Source organism: Columba livia, chromosome 6 (genome assembly GCF_036013475.1).
Source record: "Columba livia isolate bColLiv1 breed racing homer chromosome 6, bColLiv1.pat.W.v2, whole genome shotgun sequence".
Taxonomy (NCBI): domain Eukaryota; kingdom Metazoa; phylum Chordata; class Aves; order Columbiformes; family Columbidae; genus Columba; species Columba livia.
In genome coordinates, this window is record NC_088607.1 from 15932198 (window position 1) to 15958815 (window position 26618).

The window sequence follows — 26618 nt, forward strand, 5'->3', positions numbered from 1 at the left end:
TTTGGACTTTGTTTAGATATCTGCAGTTCCTTTACACTGAAGGAAAGTAAAATGAATACATACCTGGAGTGATGCATAGAAACTGCTTCTACAAACCTCTGTTTTGACTGAGGACAATGCAATCATTTGTTTGTAGGAAATATTACTTTTACCTTTTACCTCCCAAATCTGGGAAATTTCTCAGTGTGAATTGAGAATTTAACTTAGACGTGAATGTTTTGACTCAGTCTTTTGATACAGCAGTGTTTTGGCTTTAATTGCTAGAAATATGATCCTGGTTATGACAGAAAACTGGTCACAAAACTGCCAGTGATACTGAAAACAAAATTTACGTTTAAAGAATGGTCAGAGAAAGAATTTCCAAGTGAAATTGCCATTTTAATTGGTAACCAGCCCAGTGTTTCCTTGAAATGAAATTTCTGAACTCCTGCTTACATGAAATGGCTATGAGGAATGGTGGTGTTTTGTTTTGTTTGTTTTTTTTGTCATTGCAAGAACCAAAGCCATTAACTTAATTTTTAAAATGTTATTTTTTATTTTAATATGTGTCATCTTCTGTGATTCTAGAGCTTTGTTCTTTTTGCAGCATATACCCTTGTGCAACATATTGTATTGTTTTCACACTGTAATTTACTTACAATTGACTGGAGTCTAAAAATAATCCTCTGCTCATGTTTCTGTCCCCTAAGCTTACGTATTAACTTGCACAATATAAGTCTGTCAAATACAAGAATGATTGATCTAAGTAAGCTAAAGGAAAAGATGTTCAAATACTCCCTGTTAACATGTAAATTACATTAACATAATCTTGAATTAATCATATACACTAGTCTGAAAATTGCCTGCCTTTTAATATAATGGGGAAAAAAGCTACAGAGGTATTTTAGCTATGATTGTGCCACATATTAACAAGTGTGTGCAAAATACTGTTGCCTTCTGATAGATGATTCATGTCCCATCTCAGCTCCTAATTACTACTTGAAGGTTAAGAGGAAATCTCCTGGGGCCCCTGAAACATGCCGCGCTGTTGAGCCTGCAGAAACATCAGCATCTAAGCTGGTGTCCCTGAGAAGCACTCAAGCTCCCGAGCCAAAACGTTGCCCCAAGTGATGACCCAAGCCCAGCTCGGAGCCTGGCACCAGCACGCAGCAGCCCAGCTGCTCTCCTTACCCCTTCGTTTCTACAGGAAAGAGGATCAAATGCACAGCATCGACAAACAGCTGCCTGGGATGCAACAAAGAGCACACTTAATGTTCAGTCCAAATGCTGGCAGTACTATAATTCATAAAGAATGTATTTAAAGCTTAATAGCTTTTGCCTTTAGAATACCATGTGGTACTAATCTATTTTATTGGCTTCTGTTGTCTCTACTAAATAAAAGATACAAAAAAGACCAATTCCAAAAAAGTCAGCTTTAATGATAAGACTTAGTATGTTATTGGGAGTTTTGTTGCAAATAGGCATTATGTTCTGCCAAGAACTGTCATTGTTTATGTCTAATTGTGCTTTCAGACATAGAAATAAGAGACAGATGAACCATAAGTGTGCTCAACACAGATTAATTATTGTGTAAAATAAACACTTTTGTTGGCTTGTGTATCACTACAGGGGGTTATAATATCAATGATGTCACGTTTTACTGGACTAGAGGAAATGATTCAGTTCGAGGTTTGGACACACTCCGACTGGCACAATACACGGTAGAAGATCACTTTACTTCGGTATCTGAAGCAGTATATGAGACAGGTAAGAACACCCTTCTAACACTTTCTGGGTACAGTTTAGAATATGGTTCTGGGAACAGAGCAGCATTAAGGAACTGAGCACATTGCTTTCTCTTAGGATGACAGTTTTCATCTCCTGCTAGATCACATTCTTGAAACCATACATACTTTTCCAGATGTTGCCAGCAGAGACCCAGCTAATGTAAATGTTGAGAGTTTTTGAGCATTTTCTTGGAGGCTACGCATTATCTAAAGAATGATAAAGAAGAGATGTACTAATTCTTCCACATAATGTAAGGGACAGCTCTTGTGAAGGAAGAAGAGCCTGTAATTTGGGTATTTAAGTTGGAGAGGGACCAGCTCAAAACAGTTCCCAGCTTTCCTGGAGGTAACCACTCTAGCTTTATTAGGCGAGTCAAAAGCCCCTATTCAGCCATGGAAATTTCTGTGAATACGCTGGGAACTTTTAAACTGCAAGAAGTTGGTTTTCATGGCTAGTGCTTGTGGGAGCTGCTCTTTGTCTGCAGCAGCCTCTGTCCAGCCTGGTGGGCAGCAGAGAACATTGCCTGGCCTGAGGTTCCACTGAAGCATTTCTGCAGACCTGCTGATCTTAGGAAACTGCTGCAGGAAGTTTCTTCTAACTGCAGAACTTAACATCATGAAACAGTCTGCTCCTGTTTGTTTTCAAATGGGCTTTCAGAGAGTTCAAGACCTTCCAAACCTGCTTTGTGTTCTGAGTTATGCTTACACCCTTCATTGCTGCTCTTCACTGTATACTCAGTTTCCCTTCTGCTCGAGTCAGTGCGCCAGCTGAAAAAGTGATCGTTAAATGAAGACACACACATCCTTCAAAGCTACAGCTTCACCGGAAGATATGCTACTAATGCTGCATCACAGAAATATAGTTTTTCTATTCCATTGTTGGGTACTTCTGCTTTAATAATTCAACACAGGGAAACTTTACCATCTGATTTCAGGTACTAAATCAGGGTAAAAGTCAAAGTTCTCTAAATGGATATAAAAGTAGAAATGAAATACATACTAGCAGGCTCCAGGATCACAAGCTATCTTGCTACTTACATAAGTGACATCTGCTTGCCTTCCTCCTCTTTACAGCTTCTGGGTAAGCAACATCAGGTTCAATCAAAGGAGAATAATTCTTTATTGCTCCTCTACCCAGAAGGGTATTAGGACCTGTTCACCATACAGGAAAGAGGAAGAGGAAACCTGCTTAATTCTTACCACCTTCTATCATAGAGTTCTAGGCCCTAAATTGAAAAAGAAAAAAAAAAAAATCAATTTTTTTTTTTTTTTTACAAAATAGAATAAAACCAGTTTCCACTTAAAACTGAAGAAGCATGATCAAATGAGCTGTGCTCTTCTTTTCAGTAAATGATACTGTCTTCCTCCCTTTATGTTGACAGGAATCATATGTATAAAATCAAAAGTCACATTTAATGATACTTTTTTATTTTTTTAACACACGCAACTTAATTCTATTAAAATTTCCCACACCTGCTTGTTTCAATTCTCCTGTTCAAAGACATGTTATCAAGTACTATGCAGTACTTCTGAAATGAAATCTTATAATCCTCTTAATTTTCTGTTGAGTCATTATGAATTAGGTGCTATTTTCTACAGTTGCTTTTTTTTTTTTTTAAGGAAAGCTGTGCCTACTCCAGCCCATGTTAAAAGACAAAAAAAAATGTAATGAGATAATGGAACTATGTAATCAATTTTGAAAGGAAAAAATGATATTTTGCATTTCCTTATCACTATTAATAGATATCTGAAAGTATTTTATAAACAAGTTACTTTATAAATATCAGTAATTTATAAGAGTTACATTTCAAAAGGCTAAAGCTAAAGATATGAGAAAAGAGCCCTGTGTAGTATTTCCTAACACAGCAAAAAAGGCAATCAGGATTTAATATTCTGTGAACTTGAACAGACAGTACAGCTGCTGTGCAAGTAAAATATTGTACAACAAAGCAACCCCCAAGTTCATGTACAGCCACTGACAGAGCCAAATTTAAAATGTAGTCAGCAAAATTCCTGCATAAGTAACTTCAGTAAATTTAAGAAAGGGACATTGTGGATTAATCTTGCTTATAGAACAGCACGTATCACATAATAGTAATCATGTAATAGTAAGTCACTTCAAGTAACGTTAGCTAGAATGCTGCTGCTGGCTAGGGTTTGGTGGTGTTTTCACTTTGGTACAGATTTTGTTTTGGACATGGGTAAATTAAGTGCTAGAACCACTTTTAACTATAGTCTATTCTGCATATGCTGATACGCTCTCAAAACCTAAACCATCTGTATCAGTGGCTACTGGGTTTTTATTTTAGCTGTATAGCCAGCACCACCTGCATTCTCAGAGTAATAAACAGTGATATAAAAAGCTTGCCTTTCTTATTGGAAAAACATAAAAGCAATGAAGAACTGTTACAGTCTAGATTTTTGTGTAAATAATCATAGAAATAAGGCTGAAATACACTTTAAGAATTCATTTAATCTATTCTCATGTTGCAAGGCAAGGTCATCTATATCTGCAGCCTACTTCCTGACAGATGTTTCTAGGAGTAGGTCAGACAAGCCTCCAAAGTGTCTGCTTCATCCTCCCTAGATGACTCTTTTCTGGTGATTATCACATGCATATTTTCCTTATGTCTAATCTTGATCTCCCTTGATGCATTTCAAACCCATTATGTTGATATAGAAGATAAATTTCCTGCTATTTTTCAGCTGCCCTTTCACTGTTTCAGGATAGAAGTATCTTTTGTCAGACCAACACTTTCCCTCTTTTTAATTAGTACGGTTTCTAGGTCACCTGTCTTTGCTATTGTTCTCCCTCAAATTGCTCATATCTTTGCTGATGTGCAGCACCCAAAAATGTGTACCCTGTTCCCACCAGAAATCCTTCACAGAGGTGAGGGTTTACTTTATGCATTTCATGAATTCTGTTCTTCTTTATCCATTCTGGGTTGATATTTGCTTTTCTTGCAGAAAATTGTTGTGCATTTTTGACCTTGTTCAGATTGTGATTCCTTCTCCAGTAATCCAGCTCCTCTGTTGCCCTGTAGCCACATATTCCCTATGCTCTCTTTAGGAGCTAGTAATTCCCATCTGTGTGCAGGACTTTTTACTTGGTTTTGTTTTCCCCAGGCTGATAGTCATTGAGATAATTTTGGGCTGTAATACTGTTCTCTAATGTGCTGACACTCCTCTCTTAAAAGACACTTGGTATGTCATGATGTTTGCTAGTGAGCAGTACTGGGCACAGGACAGACGCCATGTGTTCCCACTTGATAAATGCTTCTATTTTCACAGCAAGTGATAGCTGATTAATCTCAATTAACATTTGTAATTGGAGAAAGCGGCAAAAAGTAATTTAATACTTGAGGCTAATTGGCTGTCGATAGCTTTTCTTCTGGCTGGCAACTTTCCTGAAGTCTTGCTCTAACTACTGCAATCTTCCTGCCAAGTCTTCAGCCCCAGCCTGGAGGGCAGGGAGAATTATGCCAGGCAGTCAGGGCTCTCAGTGCACTTCCCCGCTTAGAAAACCATGAAGTCAGCAAAACAGCATATTTAAATGGTATTATTTTGGCAGAACAGAGGGAAAGAAGAGACAAAAGCATAAAGTCAGTCTCCTCTCCTTGATGCACAAAGACAAGGCATTTGCCTCTTGAAAAAGGCTGCTGTTCCTTGTCTGCACTCACTGCCAGGGTTTTGATGTCTATCACAAATCCTGCTTTAACCTCCTTATACTAGAGGCCTTGTCAGACCTCATTTAGCTATACAGTGTTGAAACTCTTCTGACCCCTGGCCACTCCACATTATTGGCTTCTCAGGTGGGAGGTCAGGACTAAGCCATTGATGAGTTACTCTCATTTATCGTGAGTGATCTGAAAATCGAAAAGTATATAAACTATATATAAACTCTGAAGGGTGTCTAAGACTGTATAAATATAACAGACTCCTACACAGTGTGTGTGTTCATCAGACACAGTCTCTTTCTCTCAAAATAGAAGCATTACCTTGCTTTGTCCTACGGGCCCATCTGCACTTTCCCAAGGCTCAGGAGATTTCTTAGTTAATAATGAAACTTTTTTAGAACTTTAATTCTTTTTTTTTTCCAGGTATTGTACACCAAGTAACTTCATTCCTTCTCTTCATCAGTTCTTTAAAAATCTGTAATTGCTCACAAATTATTATTTCTGAGAACATCTTCTTTGCCATACAGGGCTCACAAACAATCTCAGAACTGTATTCAGTATAATCTTATCTAGTGAGTCTTGGCCAGTCTCAACTAAGATTCAAGCAGCTACATATGCATATATATCTGTTACCATACATATACATTCAAGTTACCTACCTGAGCCCATATAATCAACCTTTTTAACCAAGGTTTTCCCCTTGAATTGATGTTGAAAGGTTTTCCATCATTAGTTGTTTTTGTGAGAATTCTGCAGAACAGTTTAGAAAGAAAACAGTTTCGGAAAATGCATTGAAAAAGTTACAGTAACATGAAAACATGTGGAAATGCAATTAATGGAATTAATATTAAGATTACTACAAAGAACTTCCCAGAAGTTTAGACAGAAATACACAGAAGGACTTTGAAAACTTTCTGTGGCATAATTTGTTTTGTAAGTTTGGTTTTGTTTGTTTGTTTGTTTTTAATACCTAAGCTAAATGGATAAATATATCTGTATACAAACACTACATGAAAGGGTTTGTTTCATTCTTTTTTGGATTTCAAACTCATTTTTTGTAAAGCACTTTCATGAAGATGAAACACATGTTGAGAAGCCTGTCCTGATCTTCCATTTCCTTTAGTTCACCTCTGAAGAACCGGTAGGAAAAGAGATAGTTTGTGAGACCTTGACTGAAGGTGACTGTTCTCTGAGGGAGGGACAAAGGAGCTGTGATAACATATTAATAATGTATATTGACACCCTTAGTATCCTACATCAGTCAAAGAATTGTATTTCAGTTGCACAACATATTTGTTGGGTAAAGATGGGGATGCTACCAATTCTGTAATGCATGTGTTCATTGCAAACAAGCAATAAAAAGTTGCATACTGAAAACTATATTTTCAGCACATAGTTAAGGCAGTAAAATGCTATTTAAAGCTTTCCTGTACTGTGCCCTTAAAATGTGCAAGAAGAGAAGAAAATGATGCATTGGAAGAGTTATACTGATGCGCTTGTGTGAGATGTACATCACACATTTTAGCTGGCACCCAAGGGCTTAGGCATACATAATTCATGACAGAGTGGAATGTGCTCTTTGTGCCTGACTGCACAGCCCTGTGCAGGGCACCAGAGTGCTTCTTACATAAAAAGTCATGTGGAGTAGTCTTTTACTGGAGTAGAGTTCATCAAAAAGAACACAGGAAGTAACTGGGGGGAAGATGCTCCCATCCTGGAACACCTGAGTGGAAGTTAGGAGCTGCTGACAGTGTTTGTAGAGCATCTGTCCTTGCTTTAGGTGCCTCTGCTGTGACTGTCCGCTGGTCGGAGGACAGCAGGAAAGAGCAGAGATGCAGTGTCCTGCCATCAGCTGGGAACAGACACCACAGAAAAATGCTTGTTTGTGGTGTTGTTTTGTTTTTGTTTTTAATCCTAGGGTGATAAGGAGGCCTGTTTAAGTTATATCTACTTTTCAGGCAGTGCAGCAACAGTCAGTGTTAACAAAATCATCAGTGGCAAGGTCTATACAAAGTGTCAGATAAATTAGAATAAATTAGAATAATGTTTTTAGAAGCTGATAGCCAAACTTCAAAGGCAAGTTATAAAAAGGAATAAAATAGCTTTTCTTCCCCTCAGAAAGATCTGCCCTAGACCTACACCTACTTAGCTACTCCGAGTCTATGCTGGTGTAATTTTTGATCCTGAAACAAAAATAGGCACCTGGAACCAACTGAAATTTTGTTTCTTTCAACTCTTTCTACTTTTTTATTATTTTTTTTAAAGAAGCAGAGAGAGTTACAGTAGGTATGAGACTATAGTCTGCTATCTAGAGTTGTTCATCCACAAGCTAGAGCTACTGTCCAGTTTTGTACTTCTGCCCTCTAGTAAATTTTATAAACCCTGGGTAACTCGATTTAATCTTCTTTCATTATGAGGTGACCAAGTAAAATACCTCACATTATGATGGGTTTAGAGTATGTGTACTGACAGTCATTTAGGTTCAGATTCATCCAAGAAACTGTTAAACAGAGTAATTTGATACTTTGGTAAGTGCTAACACTATGCCTTTACTGCAGAGTTAGGTATCTGCACAGATATTATTTCCGTCCCATTACCAAATTTGAATCAGAACAGTCACACACTGAGGTGGCATCCATCATGGACCAGAAACTTGAAAGAAAAGGAATCTTCTCATTTTAATGCAGGCATTTTTGTGGTCAATAAGACTCAAGAGAGGGGTGAACCTGAGAGTTTTGAGGAGTTAATGAAGCTGTTTCACTTTTGATCCTATTGATGGCACAACAGTGTCAGATATACAAATCAAAGGCAATGGATACAGCATTGTATATGAATACAACTCACGTAACAGGAGCAGCAAATCTGTTTCTTTCTAAAGATGATAACTTTAGGTATGGGCAGAGTGTAGAGGAACAAATGCTGCAAGATTTCCCTGTCTTTGTTTTATCCCATTGCTCATTTCTTTAGCATGATAAGTATGCATTGCATACATTTTCTTGACTACTTTCTTCAATTTATTACAGAAGGAGCTCATATGAATTCTATACATAGTTTGCTTCAAAATTTCCGTTATAAAAGCTCTTCTGAACTCTTTAGAGAAATGCTGACATTATTATTATAATGTCCATGATGTGCCTTTGGATTTTGCCAAGCTGAAAGCTTTAAGGTTAGAGAAATGCCTTTTCTTTGCTCCCCAAAAAGCTACTCAGCTATAAGCTGTTACATCTGTATTTCTCTTTGTTGTCCACGTTACTTCAAAAATTTCTGGCACCAGGAAAAATAACACAGAAGAGCACAGGTACAGTCAGAGGTCTCGTCTACATTTGGTAATTGCAGTGAAGTGGCAAAGCGTGACTTTCAAGTTTGATATTTTGAACTAACTTCCTATGTACCCACTTGGCTTTTACACTAAGGTGAATGGAGATTCCGCTGTAGGGTGCTAAAAAGGAGAAGCTATTGCTGGACAGCTGTTATGTATTGGCTATTTCAGAGGTTTCGTTCTTAAAGACAAACTCTAAGGCTGAACCACAGGAATACCCAAGTGCCTGTGGTACCTGCAGGAAGCACAGTCCAGTCTCTTCACCCTCCTTTGCTGGGTACATGGCACCACATCTTTCCCCTTGGTCAGTACAGAAAGACAAATGACTTCTGTGGAGGATTCAGTTTTGTGCTGAAGGTTTGCACCCTTTGCACTCTCACATGAGCTCAGGGTTGATACCCTTCCCTCCTGGTGGCTGTGCCATCGTCCTTCATGTGCTAGCTGCAACCATGCCACAGTAATGACTGTTCCAAGTACAAACACTGCAGAGAAAAATCTTGTCTTTCTCTTCAAAAGTATCTAGTTTGAGTTCTAGCTAAATAGCAGCCAAGAAGATTGCAAGCAAAATTAATAAAATCCTTAACAGTTTTTATTAAGGTTTTAAATGCTTGCTCTTGCACACTAGGAAGCACAGATTTAAAATCCCTAAATATGCTTTATGCTATAGTCTTTTATTATAGAGACTGAAGTAATGGGTGAGATGTATTCACTGTAAGTTTTGACTGTGAGTTTTACATTTCCTAACTTTTGGGTGCTTTACCTTGGTCTGCTTACACTTAAAATCAGTTTTGGTGGGCAAAATTACTGAAACAATTGTATTGTTAAAAATCACAGTATTTATGTGGTACACTAATGTAATGTTCCTCTTTTCATGTAGCAATGATGATAACAGTATAAATCATCTTTGTGTCTCCTGCCTCATGGAGAGCGTTAAGGATCTACTGTCTGTCTTTGTATCCTTTTTTTTTTCTGTCAGTCAGAAACTCGAAGACCACATTATGTTGAACTTACAAAGTAGAACTCTAATTACAGTGTGTTTGTACTTTCAGCAGGAGAAAGAGCTGACTACCAAAGGACTATTTAGTCCACTAGTGAAAAGTCAGAGTCAACGTGGTAGACAGCTGAAGTCAGATTACAATTAGAAATCAGGCATTCATTTTTAACAGAATCATTTTAATAATTGTAACAGATTACTGAGAGAAATGGTGAATGCTGCATGTCTAAATACTCTTAGATCAAATGTGGAGGTCTGTGTGAAAGATAGACTCTGTTTCAATCAAAGTGATTGAGTTCAAGGCAAGGAATAATAGAGTAAATTTAATGATTTGTGATTAGGGTGAGACTACATAATCTAGTGACTCTGTCTGATTTTTAGAGTTCTATGAAACCTTATTTTTCTTTGGATGCAATTTATACAATACTTTTAAAGATGAAAATTTAACTATCCATTTTCAAGCCTAGAAGCAAGAAGACATTTCTTGGCATCCATTACTTGCACTTCAAGCTTCTAAAAGTATTCTTTGATTCCATGTCTCACAGTGCACCTGAGGGATGTACAAATAACCTGTCCATGCATATCTTGTTGCTAAAGTGCATTCACTGTTCTGTAGTTTTGTCCTGACTCACAGCACTCAGCACTGGAAACAAATACAGGTCCTGTAGATCATAATTTGTTGGATTAAAAGACATGAAGCCAAAGCTATCTCACCAAAGTGTATTCAAACATTACTCTCTTACTGATACGCTGGTTCAATAATTTTGTTAAAATAATATTTTTTAAAACTTAAACATTTTAACTCTTAATTTTGAACTCTTAATTTTGAAGTCTGTTTGGTACATTTAGGTTAGTAAAAAGCAAGCTTTTGCCTTACTTTGATCTGTTGGACTGGTAGCAATTTCAGATCTGGCACTTCTGTTGCCCAAGCATAGCCAAATTTTACTCAGTTAGTGAGCTGGATATCAAATTCAGACTCTGCTTACCAGTGTGCTCTTCCCTAAAGAAACAAAATTCTCTCTTTGACTGTGGGCCCAAACCTCTATCTTCTACAAATCTAAGTTAGAAGAAAATCCTCTGTGCGGCAACAGTGATACCGCTCAGAACAGCACAAACACTGTAATGCACTAATGTAAAGAAAAACATAGTGAGGATAAAAAGACACTGCTTGTTTTTAAGGGGAATGTAATAGGGAGGTCAGCAGTATCAGGGAAGGTACCTTTGATCCATATCTTGAGCAACAGAAAATGAAAAGAAAAGCAAAATAAACCAGATAGTTGAGGCTGTTAAAGAAAGGACCCATACTAACTTAATAATGTTACAATTGTTATGTTGGTTTATGTCGTAGTTCATTGTGGTAATTCTTACGAGTAGCCACAGCTAAATACATTTATAATTTCAAATTTCCTTGCATTGTGTTATATAATGAATCATTCTTTCCACACGTTGATGTGTTTATTTTTTTCTTTCACTAACCCTCAGTGAATTTCCATTTCTTTAATGAAACTCTAGATATACTGACTTGGTGTTACACATTTTTTATTTTTTCCTTCAGTTTGATTTAGACCCTTCATAACAGAACTTTTCAGTGCAGTGTTTAACTTTTTTAAAACTTGTTAGGCTTTTGTTGCATTGTGATAGAAAAAAGTAATACAGGTTGATCATTTAAAGGACTTTTTATGAATTGAACATTCACTATTTTTTTTTTTCCTGCTCTTTCCACAGGACATTACCCAAAACTAGTGTTTCACTTTGAACTCAAGAGAAACATCTTGTATTTCATACTAGAAACGTATGTACCATCAATCCTACTGGTTGTACTCTCCTGGGTATCATTTTGGATAAGCCAGTCTTCAGTTCCAGCCAGAATCTGCATAGGTGAGAAGCAAAACAAAAGGAAACAAACCAGTAGTTGGATCATTAAGGTGCTTTCTCTATTGCATGCACATGGCATCCATTTCCAGAAGTTGCAAACACTTGTGATATTTGTGGAATTGCTTTTCTGGCTTGTCATCTGCAGTACCTCATGCAGACTCTCCTTAAAGCCTTGCTATTCTTTAAGAATATGTCTTTGGGAGCTACAGGAGACGTAGAAGCAGGGGAGGCTGCTGAAAACAAATGAAAAAACTCAGTCATTTTGGAAATAATTTCAACATTTCCAAACACATGGCATGCACAGACAGAATCGTGAGGCTTTTGTGAGGTCTAATGATACATACTAATTAACACATGAATAATAAGAGGATTATAAGAGATTAAATATAATTAATTTCAAATAAAGGATATTCTGAAAGGGAAAGAATGCAAATCAGTTCTGATCTGACTGCAGGTGGGGTGGGAAAAACACTTCTACAGAATAGGGAAAAAAGAAAGATTTCATATCAAATGAGGCCAGTGGCAACTGTGCTGAGCGTTTGCATAGTATTGCAATAATAATGTGTTAATCAGAAATATGCGTTCTATGGCACCAAAATCACTCTCATGTTAATTTCAAGTCTTCTCAGCATTACAAACATTTTTTATGAGCGTTTATAAGCATTTAACTTCAGAATCACAAGTTCGTTTGGAAGTCTTCTTTACAAAACATGACACATTAAATTTTGTGGCATACTAGGAGTTCACAGAGCCAGGAAAAGCTTTTCTTGTAGCAGGGCCCTTGCTGTAAAGGGCACAATTACTATACATGTTTTCTCAGAACTTCGATGTTTGTATTCCACAGGTGTTACCACAGTCCTTACTATGACAACACTGATGATGGGAGCCAGGACTTCGCTCCCAAATGCTAATTGCTTTATTAAGGCAATTGATGTGTACCTCGGCATCTGCTTCAGTTTCATCTTTGGAGCACTGTTAGAGTATGCTGTGGCTCATTTCTGCACTCTGCATCGACTCAGTTCAAAGGAACTTCAAAAGGTATTTTAGTAATTTTATTGTTGCCCCACCAAACATATTTCAATTATACCTGCTAAAGAGAATGATTTATCTTAGCACTAACAGTAAATGTATTTAAGGAAGTTTCTATTTTAGACTACGGACAGTGAAAACAAAATAACCTTTAGTAAAAGAAAAATCATTTGTATACCTGGAGCTTTTTGGAAGATATCAAACAAACTGAAACATCCAGCTGTAATAATACTCTTTTTTGTCATGGATTTTATGGCCATTTATCAAACAATATGCTAGAAGTATCACAAAAATCAAGGCGAATTGTCTCCCCAGCACTGGCATACACGTACTTAACGGTTCAAAAATCAGACTGAGCTCAGTGACTTGATCTTATTGCAATACAGAAAAAAAAGAGAGAAAATATTTTATCACATTTTGTTTATTATACCCTCTGCAAGTGCATGGTACTTGAATCAGTTTGCTAACTTCATGTATTAGGTGTATTGGATCCCTGTAGCCTTCCACTTAGCCCTTCTCTTTCAACAGCTGCAGCTGAAGCTCAGACTGGGATACACTTTCTGTTCTGCATCATTATTATAGCAGCATTTTTTTCTGCCCTAATGAGCTTGTCACAACTCTGAAATACTGTGAAATTTGTCATCTTGCTGAAATAATTGGGACAGATTCATGAAGAAGTTTTGTCACATCTTCCATCTCCAGTGTTTAGCACTACTTTCATAAGCAGTGAGAACGAAATCACAAGGAAGTTGGAAGCTGATTGTCTTGCAGCTTTTAATTACAGAGCTGAATCTAATATGCATGATAGAAAAGAAAATTTTAATCAGCTTATGAAATTTCTGGACAAATAGAAAAAAGTAAAACACAGAAAGTGAAAATAAAAAAAGGCAGGAAGAAGTTTGGTTGAGTACTGTAGGGATAGACAGCCAGAAGAAGAAAGATTGTCAACTATTTAAGCTAAAGCAGAACAGAGCATCCCAAATGCCTAAGCAAAGCTTTTAGGTAGGCTCAAGAAACAGGATATTGAATTCCAATGGAGAAGCCTAAAAACAATGAAGATCAACCAAGATTTTTTTTTTTTTTTTTTTTTTTTTTTTTTTTAAATGCCTACATAGTTCAACAATTAATATGGGATTTTGACTGTTTGGATAAGAGACAGGTTCTGTAAATTCACAGGAATGTGTTCAAAGCCATAATTAGATCTAGGTGTGTGGAGAAGGACTGAAAAATGGACACAAAGCTTAGCCACTCAGTGGGTTTTAAAAGACATCATCTAATGGTGGAACGTCTGCAAATGGGCAAACACTCACTTTGAATGAGGATTTGAGTGGAAAGTCTGAAAAGTGATTTTTCTTGGCAAAGTAGTATCAGTTGTGATTCCCTCTGAGCATATCCATCTTGTGAAGTAAGTGGTTGGCATTTTGCTTATAGAGCAGAAAAAAAAGCTTATTGGAGGTTTGGGTAAGAAAATAAAATGTTTCAGTCCTTGGATGATTAAGCATTTTTGGATCTGTGAAGGGCATGACTACCCTTGCCTTTGCCTACCTCTGTCAGATTGCCTTTCATCTGGGGCACACGTACTAGTGCTTGCAGATGGGGCAGACACGGGAACTCAAAGCCCTGAAAGTCATGAAGTAAGTGGAGGTAGCTTTAAAATGAGGAAGGAAGAAACCCTTAAGGTACAGTTTTGTGATGGACTTAATGACTGAAAGGGATGATCTGTCACTGCAGGCACATTTCTGCCTTTTGCTGTCCTTCAGGTGTCCAACTCACTTCTTGCCCACACGAATACATAAGGGAAGGGGCAGTTGGCTGGTCCTAGATCAGCTCAAGACTTTGCAGAATAAGGAAAATACCTGCCATGTCCTTTACCTACTGTAGCCAAGGACAATCCCTGCTTACTGAGTGGGGTGCAGCACACTTGGCTTGTATGTCTCATTTCTCACTCTGAAAACTAAAATGTTGCAAGGACAGAAGTAGCAGCTAAAATCTCATGTCACTGCCTAGCAGGTAATTCACAAATTTCTGTGTGAATATCATCACCTTAAATGTGTTCTCCTCATTATCATATTCTCTTGTGGACATGAGTTAATTAGAAATCTCACTTCCCAATTTTTTATTCTCATATGCGAGCTGATACCAAATTTGCACTCAAAATTATGTAAATAAATGTAGGAAGTGAATTGAAAATGTAACCGTCTGCCTTGTATAGGAATTAGTTGTACCGGTTTGCTTTCTGGTTTGCTCATTAAAGCAGTTAGATACTAGAATATCTTGTTCCTTTGAAGCCTTTGGGGTGTCTAGTTTAGAATATAAACTGGTAAAAGAGCTCACCACATCCACACTCTTGCAGTGTCTCACATCACATGAACCCACAGAGACAGCTTCGAAGTTAATGGCAAAAGCAGAGGAAGAAGCTGCTGCAAAGAAGATCAGACAAAATGTCCCATTCACATCAACTGCATAAATGGAGAGGTTTCCCCTCCAAAATCCTGAGTTTATTTTCTTTTCTACAAAGATGTGAATTGTACTCTCCTATAAACCAGAGAAATTCTCTTTGACCTTGATCTGTCTTTCACCTAAACCTCTTCCTTTTGGTCAGAAATGAGGAAAGTTTGAAAACTGAAAATAAGGTTTCAAGGGCAGTGTTCTGCCTACATGGCATTGCTGTGCAAGCATCGTTCAGTCTTCCTGAACATTGCATAGGCTCCATTTGTGCAACACTCTAGGTTGAAATATTTTTAATCTTGAGCATCTTTATTATTCAATGGGAGTGACTACTTTCCTCAGTTCTGTTAGATGTCAGCAAACACTTCAGTTAGTATAAACAGCAGCCACAGTAGCAGGTGCCATATACAGTGCCTTTTGGGTGATGTACAGTAACTTTTGTGGATGCTGCTGATTTTGTATCCAAACAGAGCCCTTGATGCCAGCTGCCATTTTCTCACTGACAGCTGGAATCCAGGGAAACCTTAGTGTGACATTTAATATCAAAGCCACAGCTGAACACTTGCAATACATTTTTTTTTTCTACAATGTAAACCAGCTTAATCTTTCATCACATCCAGTTCTCCACAGTGAGCTGGAAAAGTCCCTTGATAGTCTCAGTTTATAAGACTGTGGGTTTTTTATAAGTTAGCAGTGGTGGTTCTATCTAGACTAGATTTCTCCTTTTCAAGCGACGTGATACAGCACTTCTTCTGTAAAATTCTGTGAAAACCCTGCCTTGTAACACTGCAAACAGAATCAAGTATATCTGCACCATGTATGGTATTTTCTGCTTAAGTAATAACTGCCTCTTGGGGAGTAGAAAGGAGTTGAGAACAGTCTAATAAAGCACCAGCCTCCTGTGAATTGTTCACGTGCAGTTATGTGAAAAGAAAAATGGCACGTATGCAATGTCCTTTCATGCTCTGCAGTAAAAGTGATTCTGTACAACTTTTAGCCAGCCCTACCCAAGAGACAAATAGACTCTTACAATGAATAATGCCCCAAATCCTGCCGGTATTCAAGTATAGATGTTGTTTTGCTCTTTTTTCCCTTTCAAAAAAATGAGAGCAGTGGAAAGATGTCAGGACTCTTCTGAGAGGTTTCTTCATTTTATTAACTTCTGAAGCACTGAGTGCATTCATTAGGCTGTTTCGCCGGTGCCTTGTTTCAAGTGCCTGGTGCTGCTAACAAAGGCTCCGCTGCCACCCCCAGCACTTCCCTCAGCTGCCTCAACTTTTTGAAGCAGAAGAGATTGGTATTTATAGCAGAGCTAGGCCCCAAGTAAAACTCCAGGTTTGAGTTTTAGTACTACCCTGGGGATTGTTTAAGGTTCAGACTGGAATTTTATGGATTGATCTTCTTAATGCTTTATAGGGAGATTTTTATCCTGGCCTTTGGTTTCAAAATCCTTATGTAGCTGTGGGAGGGTAGGTGGAGGATGAGTGAGGTTTTGTAGTCAAGTGTATTTTTAGGATGACACGTTGTGTTGAGCTACGTTTATCTCTCTCAAATAAAATATACTGGCTTTTTTTTTTTTTTTGTAAATTGGAAATGAACAGCAGTAATAATCCCCTTTGCTAGCTCCATCTGTTCTGCTTCACTGATTCACAGCAGTCTGAGGACATTGTCCAGACTCCACTTCAATTTTCAAGGACGTCACTAATTTTAGATGAAGAAAGGCTCAAGAACTGCATTGTCTACAAGTACCCTGGGGAGAAGAGCAATTCTGCATGGGCATGCAGATCACTTAGGTGGCTTAATGAGCTTTCTTTGACTTTAATAGCTGGGATATTTCTAAATGAGCTTTTCGTGTGGCTACACATAGGGCTGTACATCTCAACTTATCTAAAGTCTGTCCTTGTCTAATCTATTTCTTCTCATGATGCAAGTGGAAAAAGCAATTTGGTCAGAGGAAAGAGATTCTGCATTCTACATTTCACAAATAAATATGTAGCCTTTTTTTTGCTTGTATGCCATCACTAATTTGGAAGGTAATAAAATCATCAGGAGAAAATTAAAATTACGTGTACACCTGCCTGAATTAAAATGACCCCTCCTCTAACTGTGTACAAGTTTAGGTTTAGTTTAGATACAAAGTTACAGTCAATCTTTATAGCTTAGATCTGCTGGTATCTCTGCAATATCAGCAATATCACCAAAATAAGTGCCGCATAACTTTCAAGAAAGTTTGTGTTTAGAGCTGAAGCTTCAGCTGATGTCTAATCCTGTGTCCTCTGAGTCAGTTAACAGAAAACCCGCTGACTTCAAAGGGTGAAGATTTCATACATGAACTTCATGGCTCTGAGCCATTTCTAATCAAAGAAACAAAACCTACCAGAAGGCTTATACAACATTCTCCAAAGAGCTGTCCTGATACAGGGAGGCACATAAAAATTAGCTTAACCTTAGTGTAACTTTAAACTTAAAGCATGGGTTTCAGAAGTACTACGGAGCTATTTAGTATTGAATTAGTTGTGGGGCTTGCCTGTCTTTATGACCCTCTTTTTTTTTGTACTTCTTTCTTGTTTTAAGTTAATTTGATTTTCATCACAAAGCATTGGGAATAGAGTAGCCAACTGCACAGAATTAAAGTGTCTTGTATTGTGGGGTGCTTGATTTGGGGTCCAACCATCTTGCCTAGCTGATCTGTCAGCTCTCCCACCTTCTCCATCTCCAGACTGGGGGTTTGCTTTACCTGCTTTCCAGACATTGACCTTTGCCTGTGTTCTCCGTGAGCAGAAGACAGCTTATTGTTGCACATTTAATGGATTTGCTGCTGTCTTTAGTAAAGCTTGGTGGGCTGAACAAATCCAGCTTTGCTTGCCAGTCCTACAAAAGCTTTTGCAGTAAGGTGCTGTTTAAGTCAGTGTTTTTCCTGTAAATAGAGATGTTGAAAGCTGAAAGTAGCTCTCTGGTGTGTGTAGGTGCTCGCCCTTGAAATCAAGGAGTGAGATACAGGAGTCATAGTAAGAAAAATCCTGTTATTTGCTGCAGCTCTAAAGTAAATACACAATGGAACATGCACTGAAGTACCTGCTGTTTTGTTTCCTATCAGGATGAGGATGAGGAGGTTGAAGAAGAGAGGAATGGAGTCCTGGCAGCAGTCACTAACAGTTCCAGCGACCCTGATGATATGAACAAGCTCGATTCAAACAAGAGCAGCAAAACCAGCGTTGATGGAAAAAGGGAGAGAAGTAAACACAGTGGGTGTGGTTCTCCAATGTCAGTAGTGAAAAGACTTTTCTGTATCTTTGATTGCTTACATGTTAAAAATCCTTACCACATAGACAACTATGCCAGGTTTTCTTTCCCGCTATCTTTCATCATAATTAATGTATTTTATTGGGTGTATTACTTGTATTTCTAAGTATTTGAAGGTGTAAAATTGTTTTCAAGTTTAGAAAGTGGATATGAGAGGGGAAATTGCAGAAGAATTAAGAAGCTGCATTTGGATAAAGTGATATAAAAAGACATGTTTTCAAGTATTTCTACAAAGTTGCTTGTTAACTCACTTTTCCACTGTTAAGTAACTGTCACCCAAAACTGACTTTCCTATTAGCATGCATGTCCCATATTAAACTATTTGTCAGAGGCAAATAAGTATTTTTTAATATTTTAATGGTCAACTTTGTAAAAAAGTTGCTTGTTTATGCACTGCCTTGAATACATTTAAAACTAAAAGCAATGAAGTGTTGTTTTCCTGCTATGCTTTCCGTATTCAGTTCCTTATAGCTTTGTCGATACTGCATAATTTTCCAGATCATATAAGAAAATGTTTACTTGCAGATTGAATTGGTTTTGCTTCATAGCAAGAAAGAGGTTTGAAGGCATGGGCTATCAACACAAACCAAACAATATATTCATTTGTGTAAGGTCACAAATATGCTTCAAGACTCTTCCCTACATCTTTAGACAGGACTCCCATAGGCATCAAAGACTTTTATGAATAAGTGCAAGGCAGAATGTAGAAATGGACTGAGTCCAAAATGCTTAGATCCAGAGAGATGTTTTTCTCAAGGACATACTTAGGTGTTGGCTAATCCCTAATGGAATATGGCCATATATCCTGATGTTTATACTCTGTGCTCTGGTCAGTCACAACTGCCTGTGTAAATATTATGCAGAGGAAAAATCTGATATGCTTAATTTTCAGCTTAGCAAATTCCTTTTGAGTTACTTGCCAATAAATGTCATGTAAAGATGAAAAGACTTCTTGAATTGAAAAGAAAGCCCTGGATATGCAATAACTCTTGATGAATAAATGAAAGTTTTATACAGATGAAATTATGACCCACATGAGAGAATGGTTACACTTGATGAAAAACTGTAACAGTCTTTCTGAGTGGTCACTTCACTGAAAGATATTACAAAAATTATTCATATGGCAACTTATTTCTTATACTGCAATCTGGAAATTTAGAAGCTCTTATTTTTATACATTTTTCCTGACCATAATATATGTGTGGGTTGCATATATATGTATAAATGTGTATATGTGCTTTTACAGACCGTGTACCTTGGCATTTACGATGATCTGACACACTGCACACATAGAAATGCATGAAAAAAAAAACCCATAATGTTGACACTCTTTGACACACCCTTCTACAAGTAAGCTGCTCATGAAGAACAAGAGAAGAAGGAAAGTGCAAAATGCCAGGGTGGGTTAGATATGCCCCTGCTCACAAATAAATCCTTGAAAATCATTGCACACTGGTAAACAATTATTAGGTAAAAAAAAAATCCCCTCAGTATTTTCATTTTCTAAATGGGTTGAGTACTGAAAATTCATTTCTCTTCTGATTTCAGTAATGCCTTTTACAAGGCTGATCGAGGCAATGTGGCTTCAATAACAGTCTACTAGCTTTTGGTACCTTGTGGCTCTTCTGACTTTCATATAAAAGCAAATGCATTCAAGAAATCAAACCAAGACTACATGTGCTAAGTACAATAAAAAAAATCATACTTTTTATTTAACATTCTGCTGTTGCAGATTTAACCTTAAACCCTTTATTCAGGAGCAGATTCTATGGTATTTTTCTTGGAAATGAGCTGTGGAACTGGACTCTGAGATCTCTTTCCAGTTCTTACTCCCATAAAATTCACGGAAGGCATATGGTAAAGCTCTGTATTTTTTTTTCCTGAATTTGAAATTTACGTTAATCCTGAATCTTTTCGAATAGTTATCCACCCATTGCAAGTTACCTGTTGTATTAACGCTAAATTTGGGATTTATGTTTACTACACACATAAAGTAAGCATTTAGAGTTTTGTAGCTTCAAATTAACTTGGAGATAATTCACCTTAAATATTATTTTAGAAAGCTGTTGAAGGTCTGGACAGCTTTATTTACAGTGCACTGGTCGATAACGGGGTCTGTTTTCCCACTGATGTGCTAATTGTAAGCAGAGTTAGACACTGAAGTCTCTCATGTTTACATGAAAGAATAAACTGCACAGCCAGATTATTTATTATTCTGCTTTGCATAATTCTGCATTAATTACTAATTTGAAAAAACAAAACTCAGTTTGACATGAATTTGTGTAAGCAAAAGATATTCCCCCCAGGGAACAGGGGAACAGATTTTCAATATGGTGTATGAAGAATGGAGAACAGCATTTTAATTATTCCATTAAAACATGCAAAACTGTCCTGAGAAACTATCAAATTCCTTGGAGTTAACCGGAAAGGCTCTTCTCAGTAAGTGGTGTTCACAAACAATGCATTGAAGGCTAATACTCAGAGGTAATTTAGAGATGGAGATGTCTCTTTCTGAGCTAACGGGGACTGCAGTGGAGGTTGAAGCACTCAAAGCTGCCCTTGGCCAGGAAAATGGCTTTGTTTTCATAGCTGGTGAAAACGAAAAGGGAAAGACCTTGGACTTTCTGCCATGATCTTCTGGTTGGTAGTTGTCTTTCTTTTGCTTACTTTATAATGTTTTCTAATTGGAAACCTTCCTAGACTCATAATTCAGAAATATCCTGTCGTATTTTGAGGCCACTTGAGGCAAATGTACAACTGGATAACCGAAGCAGGTGAAAGGGAGAAGTGACACAAACGGGTGATGCACCTTCATGTAATTTACTTTGCTATTAGCAGGAGGTGTGCTACTTTTGACGTATCTGGAGGCAGCAGCCACTCCAAGGAATGGTTCTCCTTTCTCTATGGAATACCCGCAGGTCTGATCTTCTGGTTTAGCAGCCATCTCACAGGAGTACGAGCATTGTGCAGACTAGAAAAACATTTCTGACCTTAATAAGCTCTTTGGTCTTATTGCATTTCTTAATGGAAAAGTAAATCTATTATCAAAATAAAATCCTTTACTGAGCTATGTTTTTAAATATAGTAAAAATTTTGAGAGATTTTAGACGTTTGAAGGTATTAATCCTTGCCACCTTTCCACTTCGGCAATTATTTGGTGTGTTTCTCTGATTCAGCCATGTTGTAGGTATGTATCTCAGGCAGCCGACTTACTGGGATGCTATTTGGGATGTTTTGAGAGTATTTGAAACATTCCACCTAAATCAAAAGGGAAATACTAAGAAACATGGTATTTTAGAACAGGCATTCATTAGCTCACTAATAAATTAAGAAGGCATTTTAATGAATATCAGAACATTTATTTTAAAACAAAAATGACTAAATAACCCATCTAAATATTCCAGTCAACATATTCGTCATGCATAAGGAAGGGGCATATGTCTGTTGATCTGAGTACCCACTTTCAGCACAGTGGCCTTCTTTATTATCAGTACAGCAATAACTTGAATAGCTCTGTTTCCTTCCTTGCAAATATCTCAATTGTTTGTGCTAATCATTTTAAGAGAACTGCTATGCTTTTTGGCATGGGAAAACATATTAAAAAAAATTATGCTCCACGTTGTCACTCTGCAATTCAAAAAGAAATTACCAAAAAGATTAGAGATTAAAGAAAACCTACATAACAGTAAAGCTGGTGACAGAAGAAGAAACAGAAAAATGTAAACCTCGTGCTTTCTGCTGTCTGCTCTTTCCAGCTGTGTGGTGCAGCTGAGCGCGTAAAACACCACTGGGAGTGCAATCTGAAAGGCTACTGGAGAACTGGTGCTGCTAGTACAATTCACTCCATGCAGCAGTAGATGGAGCTAACTAACTGCTCTTCATGATTGAACGAGTAAATGTAAATGGCAAACAGCTAGTTAAGGAGGACTCTAGGGAAAAGCTATTACAAGCTGACATTTGTACTATGGTAAGTAGGTCATGTTTGTAGTGACACATTAATTAAAATCAGACAAAACAGCATTGTCAGGTGGAGTGTTGAGGACTTCTGTTTTTCACACTAAAGTTCAGGCTTCTCAAATCCAGCCTATTTCCATCATTTTAGCCACTGAAATCATTACCATAGTCTGCCAGTCTGCAATGTAAATTTATGATCACAATACCTTATGTTTTAAGCCTGAATCTTCTATCCTCATGTCAAGGTTTTCTCCTGCAGGTTATAATGTTCCAAATCAAAATATTGTATCATCTCAGTATTTCAAGACAGGCAGAACAGTGGCTGTACCAACAGTTTACCTACAAATATTTAAGAATCCTAAATAAATGTTCTCAGGCAATTCACTGGCACACTGCTAACAGTTGACACAAGAATCAAATTAATTTTAAAAGCCAGTTCAAATTTTTTTGAAAAGTTTATCTTGAAGTAGGGTTTGTTGAAACAGTGGGAAACTGAGTCAGGGGAGTCTTCTGAGCTGATTGCTGCAATAACAAGCTGTCTCAACCTAGGTGCTGAAGACTGGAGTGTATTCTGCTTACTGTGGAGAAGTGGGAACTTGACGGTACTTAAAGCAGATAAACTTGACGTGATTTTGAAGACTGCAATGGATTTGCCATTACTTATATAACTTTATAATTAAAACCAGGGGTTCACTTCAATAAGATTGCTAAATTCAGCTTTTCATCAGTTTCCATCTGGAGACATCTTTCCCCAGCCCTATCTGACAGTCAAACTTTCTATCATCAGAAAGAGAAGGATAGGGGGGCATTTGAGGGCATTTCAGTCTCTTGATGAGGGTTTACTCATATAACTTGGGTTCTGTGTTTCTTTTCAAACTGGAATGGACCCTATTTTTCCATTCCATATCAAAGACGGTGGAAACTTCAGAAGGCAAAATAACCCCACAAGATTTTAGCACCATCACATGCACACAAATCACAACCTGACTTCTTTTCAGTCTCTGCTCTGAATTTAAATTTAATCAATATTTAACCACTGGATAACTTCATCTGTATAAATGCACAGCTGCACCACTACTTGCCATAGCAGGTAACTTTTGGAACACAGACAGTAAAAGGATTTGATATCAGGGTTAATTGATTTCTCAGAAAGCAGAGGAATGTAATTTTTCTGCTTTAAAGGCAGGTCAGGAATGGATCCAGAATAGCACCTGCTCTAGCTGGGGCACGGCTGCTTTGGAAGCTGAACAAGCTGGCAAAGTTAGAAAAAAATTAACATGAGAGTATAAAATGGATTTAGAACCTGAATTACATATTGACATATTGACATTCTCATTTTGTATGCCCCTGGCCCTCATGCTGATGTTGATGTTGTTACAAACATCCATTGCATCTCAGAAACAGTAACAAACTTGTGAGCTTTGCCAGCATGGGGAAAGCTAGCATTACACCCACTGATATATCCTGGAAAGATGCAGAATAAGAGATTATTGTCTCCTCGTTTTCTATGTCCCAGCTTCTTTAGGAGCTAGTTCATTTCAGTCCACTTCCAGTTTTGGTTTATTGAAAACCTGCTTTGGATCAGTGCCATGACAAGGTGAACAAGAATCACATAACACTGCATTAGTCTCTTCTAAGGGAACCATCTGCACAATTCTATGCATTTAAATGCTAGTCCATTAGACTCATATGCTGAGCTATGTTATGCATTCAGCTAATTCAGTCCTAATCAAAGTGCTTTTTATTCACAGCAATACATTTTTGATGATATCTTATGAATACAACTGTCCTTTTCAGTGGTATTTCCCATCCTTGTGAAGAAAAGAAGATCTATAGGAACAGCTTCTACCCTACACTATCTGTCTATGAGTTGGTTACAGGGACCTGGTCCAATCCTTGCTGAAGTTTTATAAGGCTTACCTTGACAACCTTTCAGTGCATTTCTGAGAATACGGGAACTGACAGTCTTGACCTCTCAAAATGTCACAATCTTCAAAATAATAGTATAGCAGATTAAAGTCTCAGGAAATTCAGTAAGTAGCTAAATATAAATTGTTCCTTGTTCTCAACTTCTTTCCCAGAAAGATGAGTAAGAGACTGAGTATCATTTTATCATCTGTAGGTTACCTTTTCTGTAAGCAAGTGCACATAATGGCCTGAGCTGGTTTTCTCTCCTGTCAGATAACTTGAATTACCATGCAGCTTTTTGCCAGCAGAATCAAAAACTTTGTGTCTTTTGTATCTCTGCATACGCCTGTATTCTGGCTGTAGCATTTTCCTCTCTACATTGTTCTTTGATAATGTCAGGTCTCCAGATGCACTGTCATGCTGTACTAAAGATGACAGAGGGACAAGCCAAAATCATCAATTTTAATGATATTTCAGCATCATCCTGGTCCTGTGTCATTGCTGTGTATGCTGCAGTCATCAGTCTCTGTTTGTCTAAAATAGTCCATGCCAGAAACTTAAATGCAGAGCGGGCTGAAGAGGCTAATTTATTATATTTTGACAAGGACCAGCCTCATCTGGTAATCCAGTGTGGGTGAGTGCATCTGGTGAATAGTGCATCCACTTTCTCAGATCCAAATTGCTCTGTTAGTTTTCATGACCCTCTTATCTCTGTGCTGTGTCTATCCATCCTGGTTTCCTTATCACATAATAGGATTGTGCCTGTATCTTCCAATTTCATTTTTATTGGCTTTCAATGTGTGCAATGCTGAGAGTGCAAGCAGGGATGCAAGCCTGTCTTGCTGAGAGGTGGGGGTCACTCACCCCAAAATGTATTGCCTCATCTGCAGTGCGGGAGGACTGTTGGCCGTGGCTGCTGGGTCCTCTTGCTTCTTTGGGTTTCATTTCTGATTTGAATCACTACCTACACCAAGAGGAGCCTCTACCCACACGTCTACCTATCAAGGGCTCTCTAATTAAAAGCTTCAGAGACTTCAGAGATGGGGTAAAGAGTGTACTAGGTTAGACGTATCAATATATATGCCCATTAATCCATGCTACCCAGTTTTTTGAACTCGTTGTTGTATTTTTACCATATATAATAAAGGAGGAGACATCTCAGAGACAGGATCTTCCTGCAAACTATATGAAATAGATGTCCAGGTCAGAGAGACATCTGACTGCTACTCACAAAGCACAAGACTACAGCATGAGCTTGTGTTTTTTTAAATCCAAGAGAAATCACGCTGAAGAGAGCACATCTAAATGCCTCAAATGCCGAACAAGCTTCAGTCACAATTTATATCTTCCCGACATGAGAGTCAAGCAACACTGAAACACCAATCTGGAGAAAATCAGGCTTCATTAGCTCTAATATCCATGAGCTACTTAAATTCTCTGCTCCTCAGAGACTGAAAGTAATGCAGAAGGGCAGAGCACTGTTCTTTGCTTTTTTCCTGAATTACAGTGGGATTTCAAACTGTTTTCAGTTTGGGCTGTGTGAAAACACTGTAAAAAGGATGCTGTTACAGCTATAGAAAAATATTTGTGTCCCTAATCTTCCTCTTACTCTCATTCTCTACTCATCCTTTCCTCTTTCTAACATCTTTGTAAATACAATAATTTAGTATTAGATTAGCTTTTTTATTTTTTTTTTTCAGCTGAATTTCAATCTCTCACTTGGTGACAGGTACTAAATAAAAAATCAGCCTGCCTCCTTCACCTCTGGCCCTGGATAGCCTCATGGAAATCAAACTGGAACACAGTAATAAAAAGGGAAAGAGTTACCAGAAGAAGTGTCCTCACCTTTGTAAAAAAGAACAATTACGGTAAAAATGTAGATGAAACATGTGTATTGTATTCATCTCCTGAGCAGATTATGTATCTGTAATCCTGATTAAAGGACATGTCACTGGAATTTCACAACACATGCGGAAGATATTTTATCTAGAACCTGAAAAACAAAATAATGATCAGAAGAGGGTGCTCTCAGCTCATGCTGCTTTGGTTTTGTTTTGAACATGTTGGTGGCAATCTGTAGAATTTTTTTCTCTCATTGTTGAGATTAATAAAATGTCTTTTTGTAAAATATGCTCTGGGGTTTTTCACTGGATTGATTGCACCTGCATACTGTGCTATGTGTAAAATATAGGCTCAAGTCTTTGATTCTAGACTTTTCTATATGCTTAAGAAAGCTTTCTGTGATATTAATACAAGTCATTCCAGAATGAACTTTCTCTGTTTGGGCTCAAGCTATTTTCTATGTTAGGTTTATTTTCTCATGCAGTCACACTCTGGTGACATTA

The 26618-nt window shown here is 37.7% G+C and overlaps 1 protein-coding gene across 7 annotated transcripts in view; it reads left to right on the top strand.

Annotated features, from left to right (window-relative positions):
• The window catches only part of LOC102095212 (gamma-aminobutyric acid receptor subunit pi), a 92540-nt gene extending 66139 nt beyond the window's left edge, over window positions 1-26401 (top strand). For all 7 annotated transcript variants that reach the window (XM_021293812.2, XM_021293814.2, XM_021293813.2 and 4 more), the window contains 4 exons: window positions 1609-1746; window positions 11482-11634; window positions 12476-12669; window positions 18206-26401. In XM_021293812.2, coding sequence (XP_021149487.1) covers window positions 1609-1746; window positions 11482-11634; window positions 12476-12669; window positions 18206-18517 — 797 coding nt within the window. In that variant the 3' untranslated portion in view covers window positions 18518-26401. The remainder of the gene's footprint in view (window positions 1-1608; window positions 1747-11481; window positions 11635-12475; window positions 12670-18205) is intronic.
• Window positions 26402-26618: the final 217 nt, after the last annotated feature.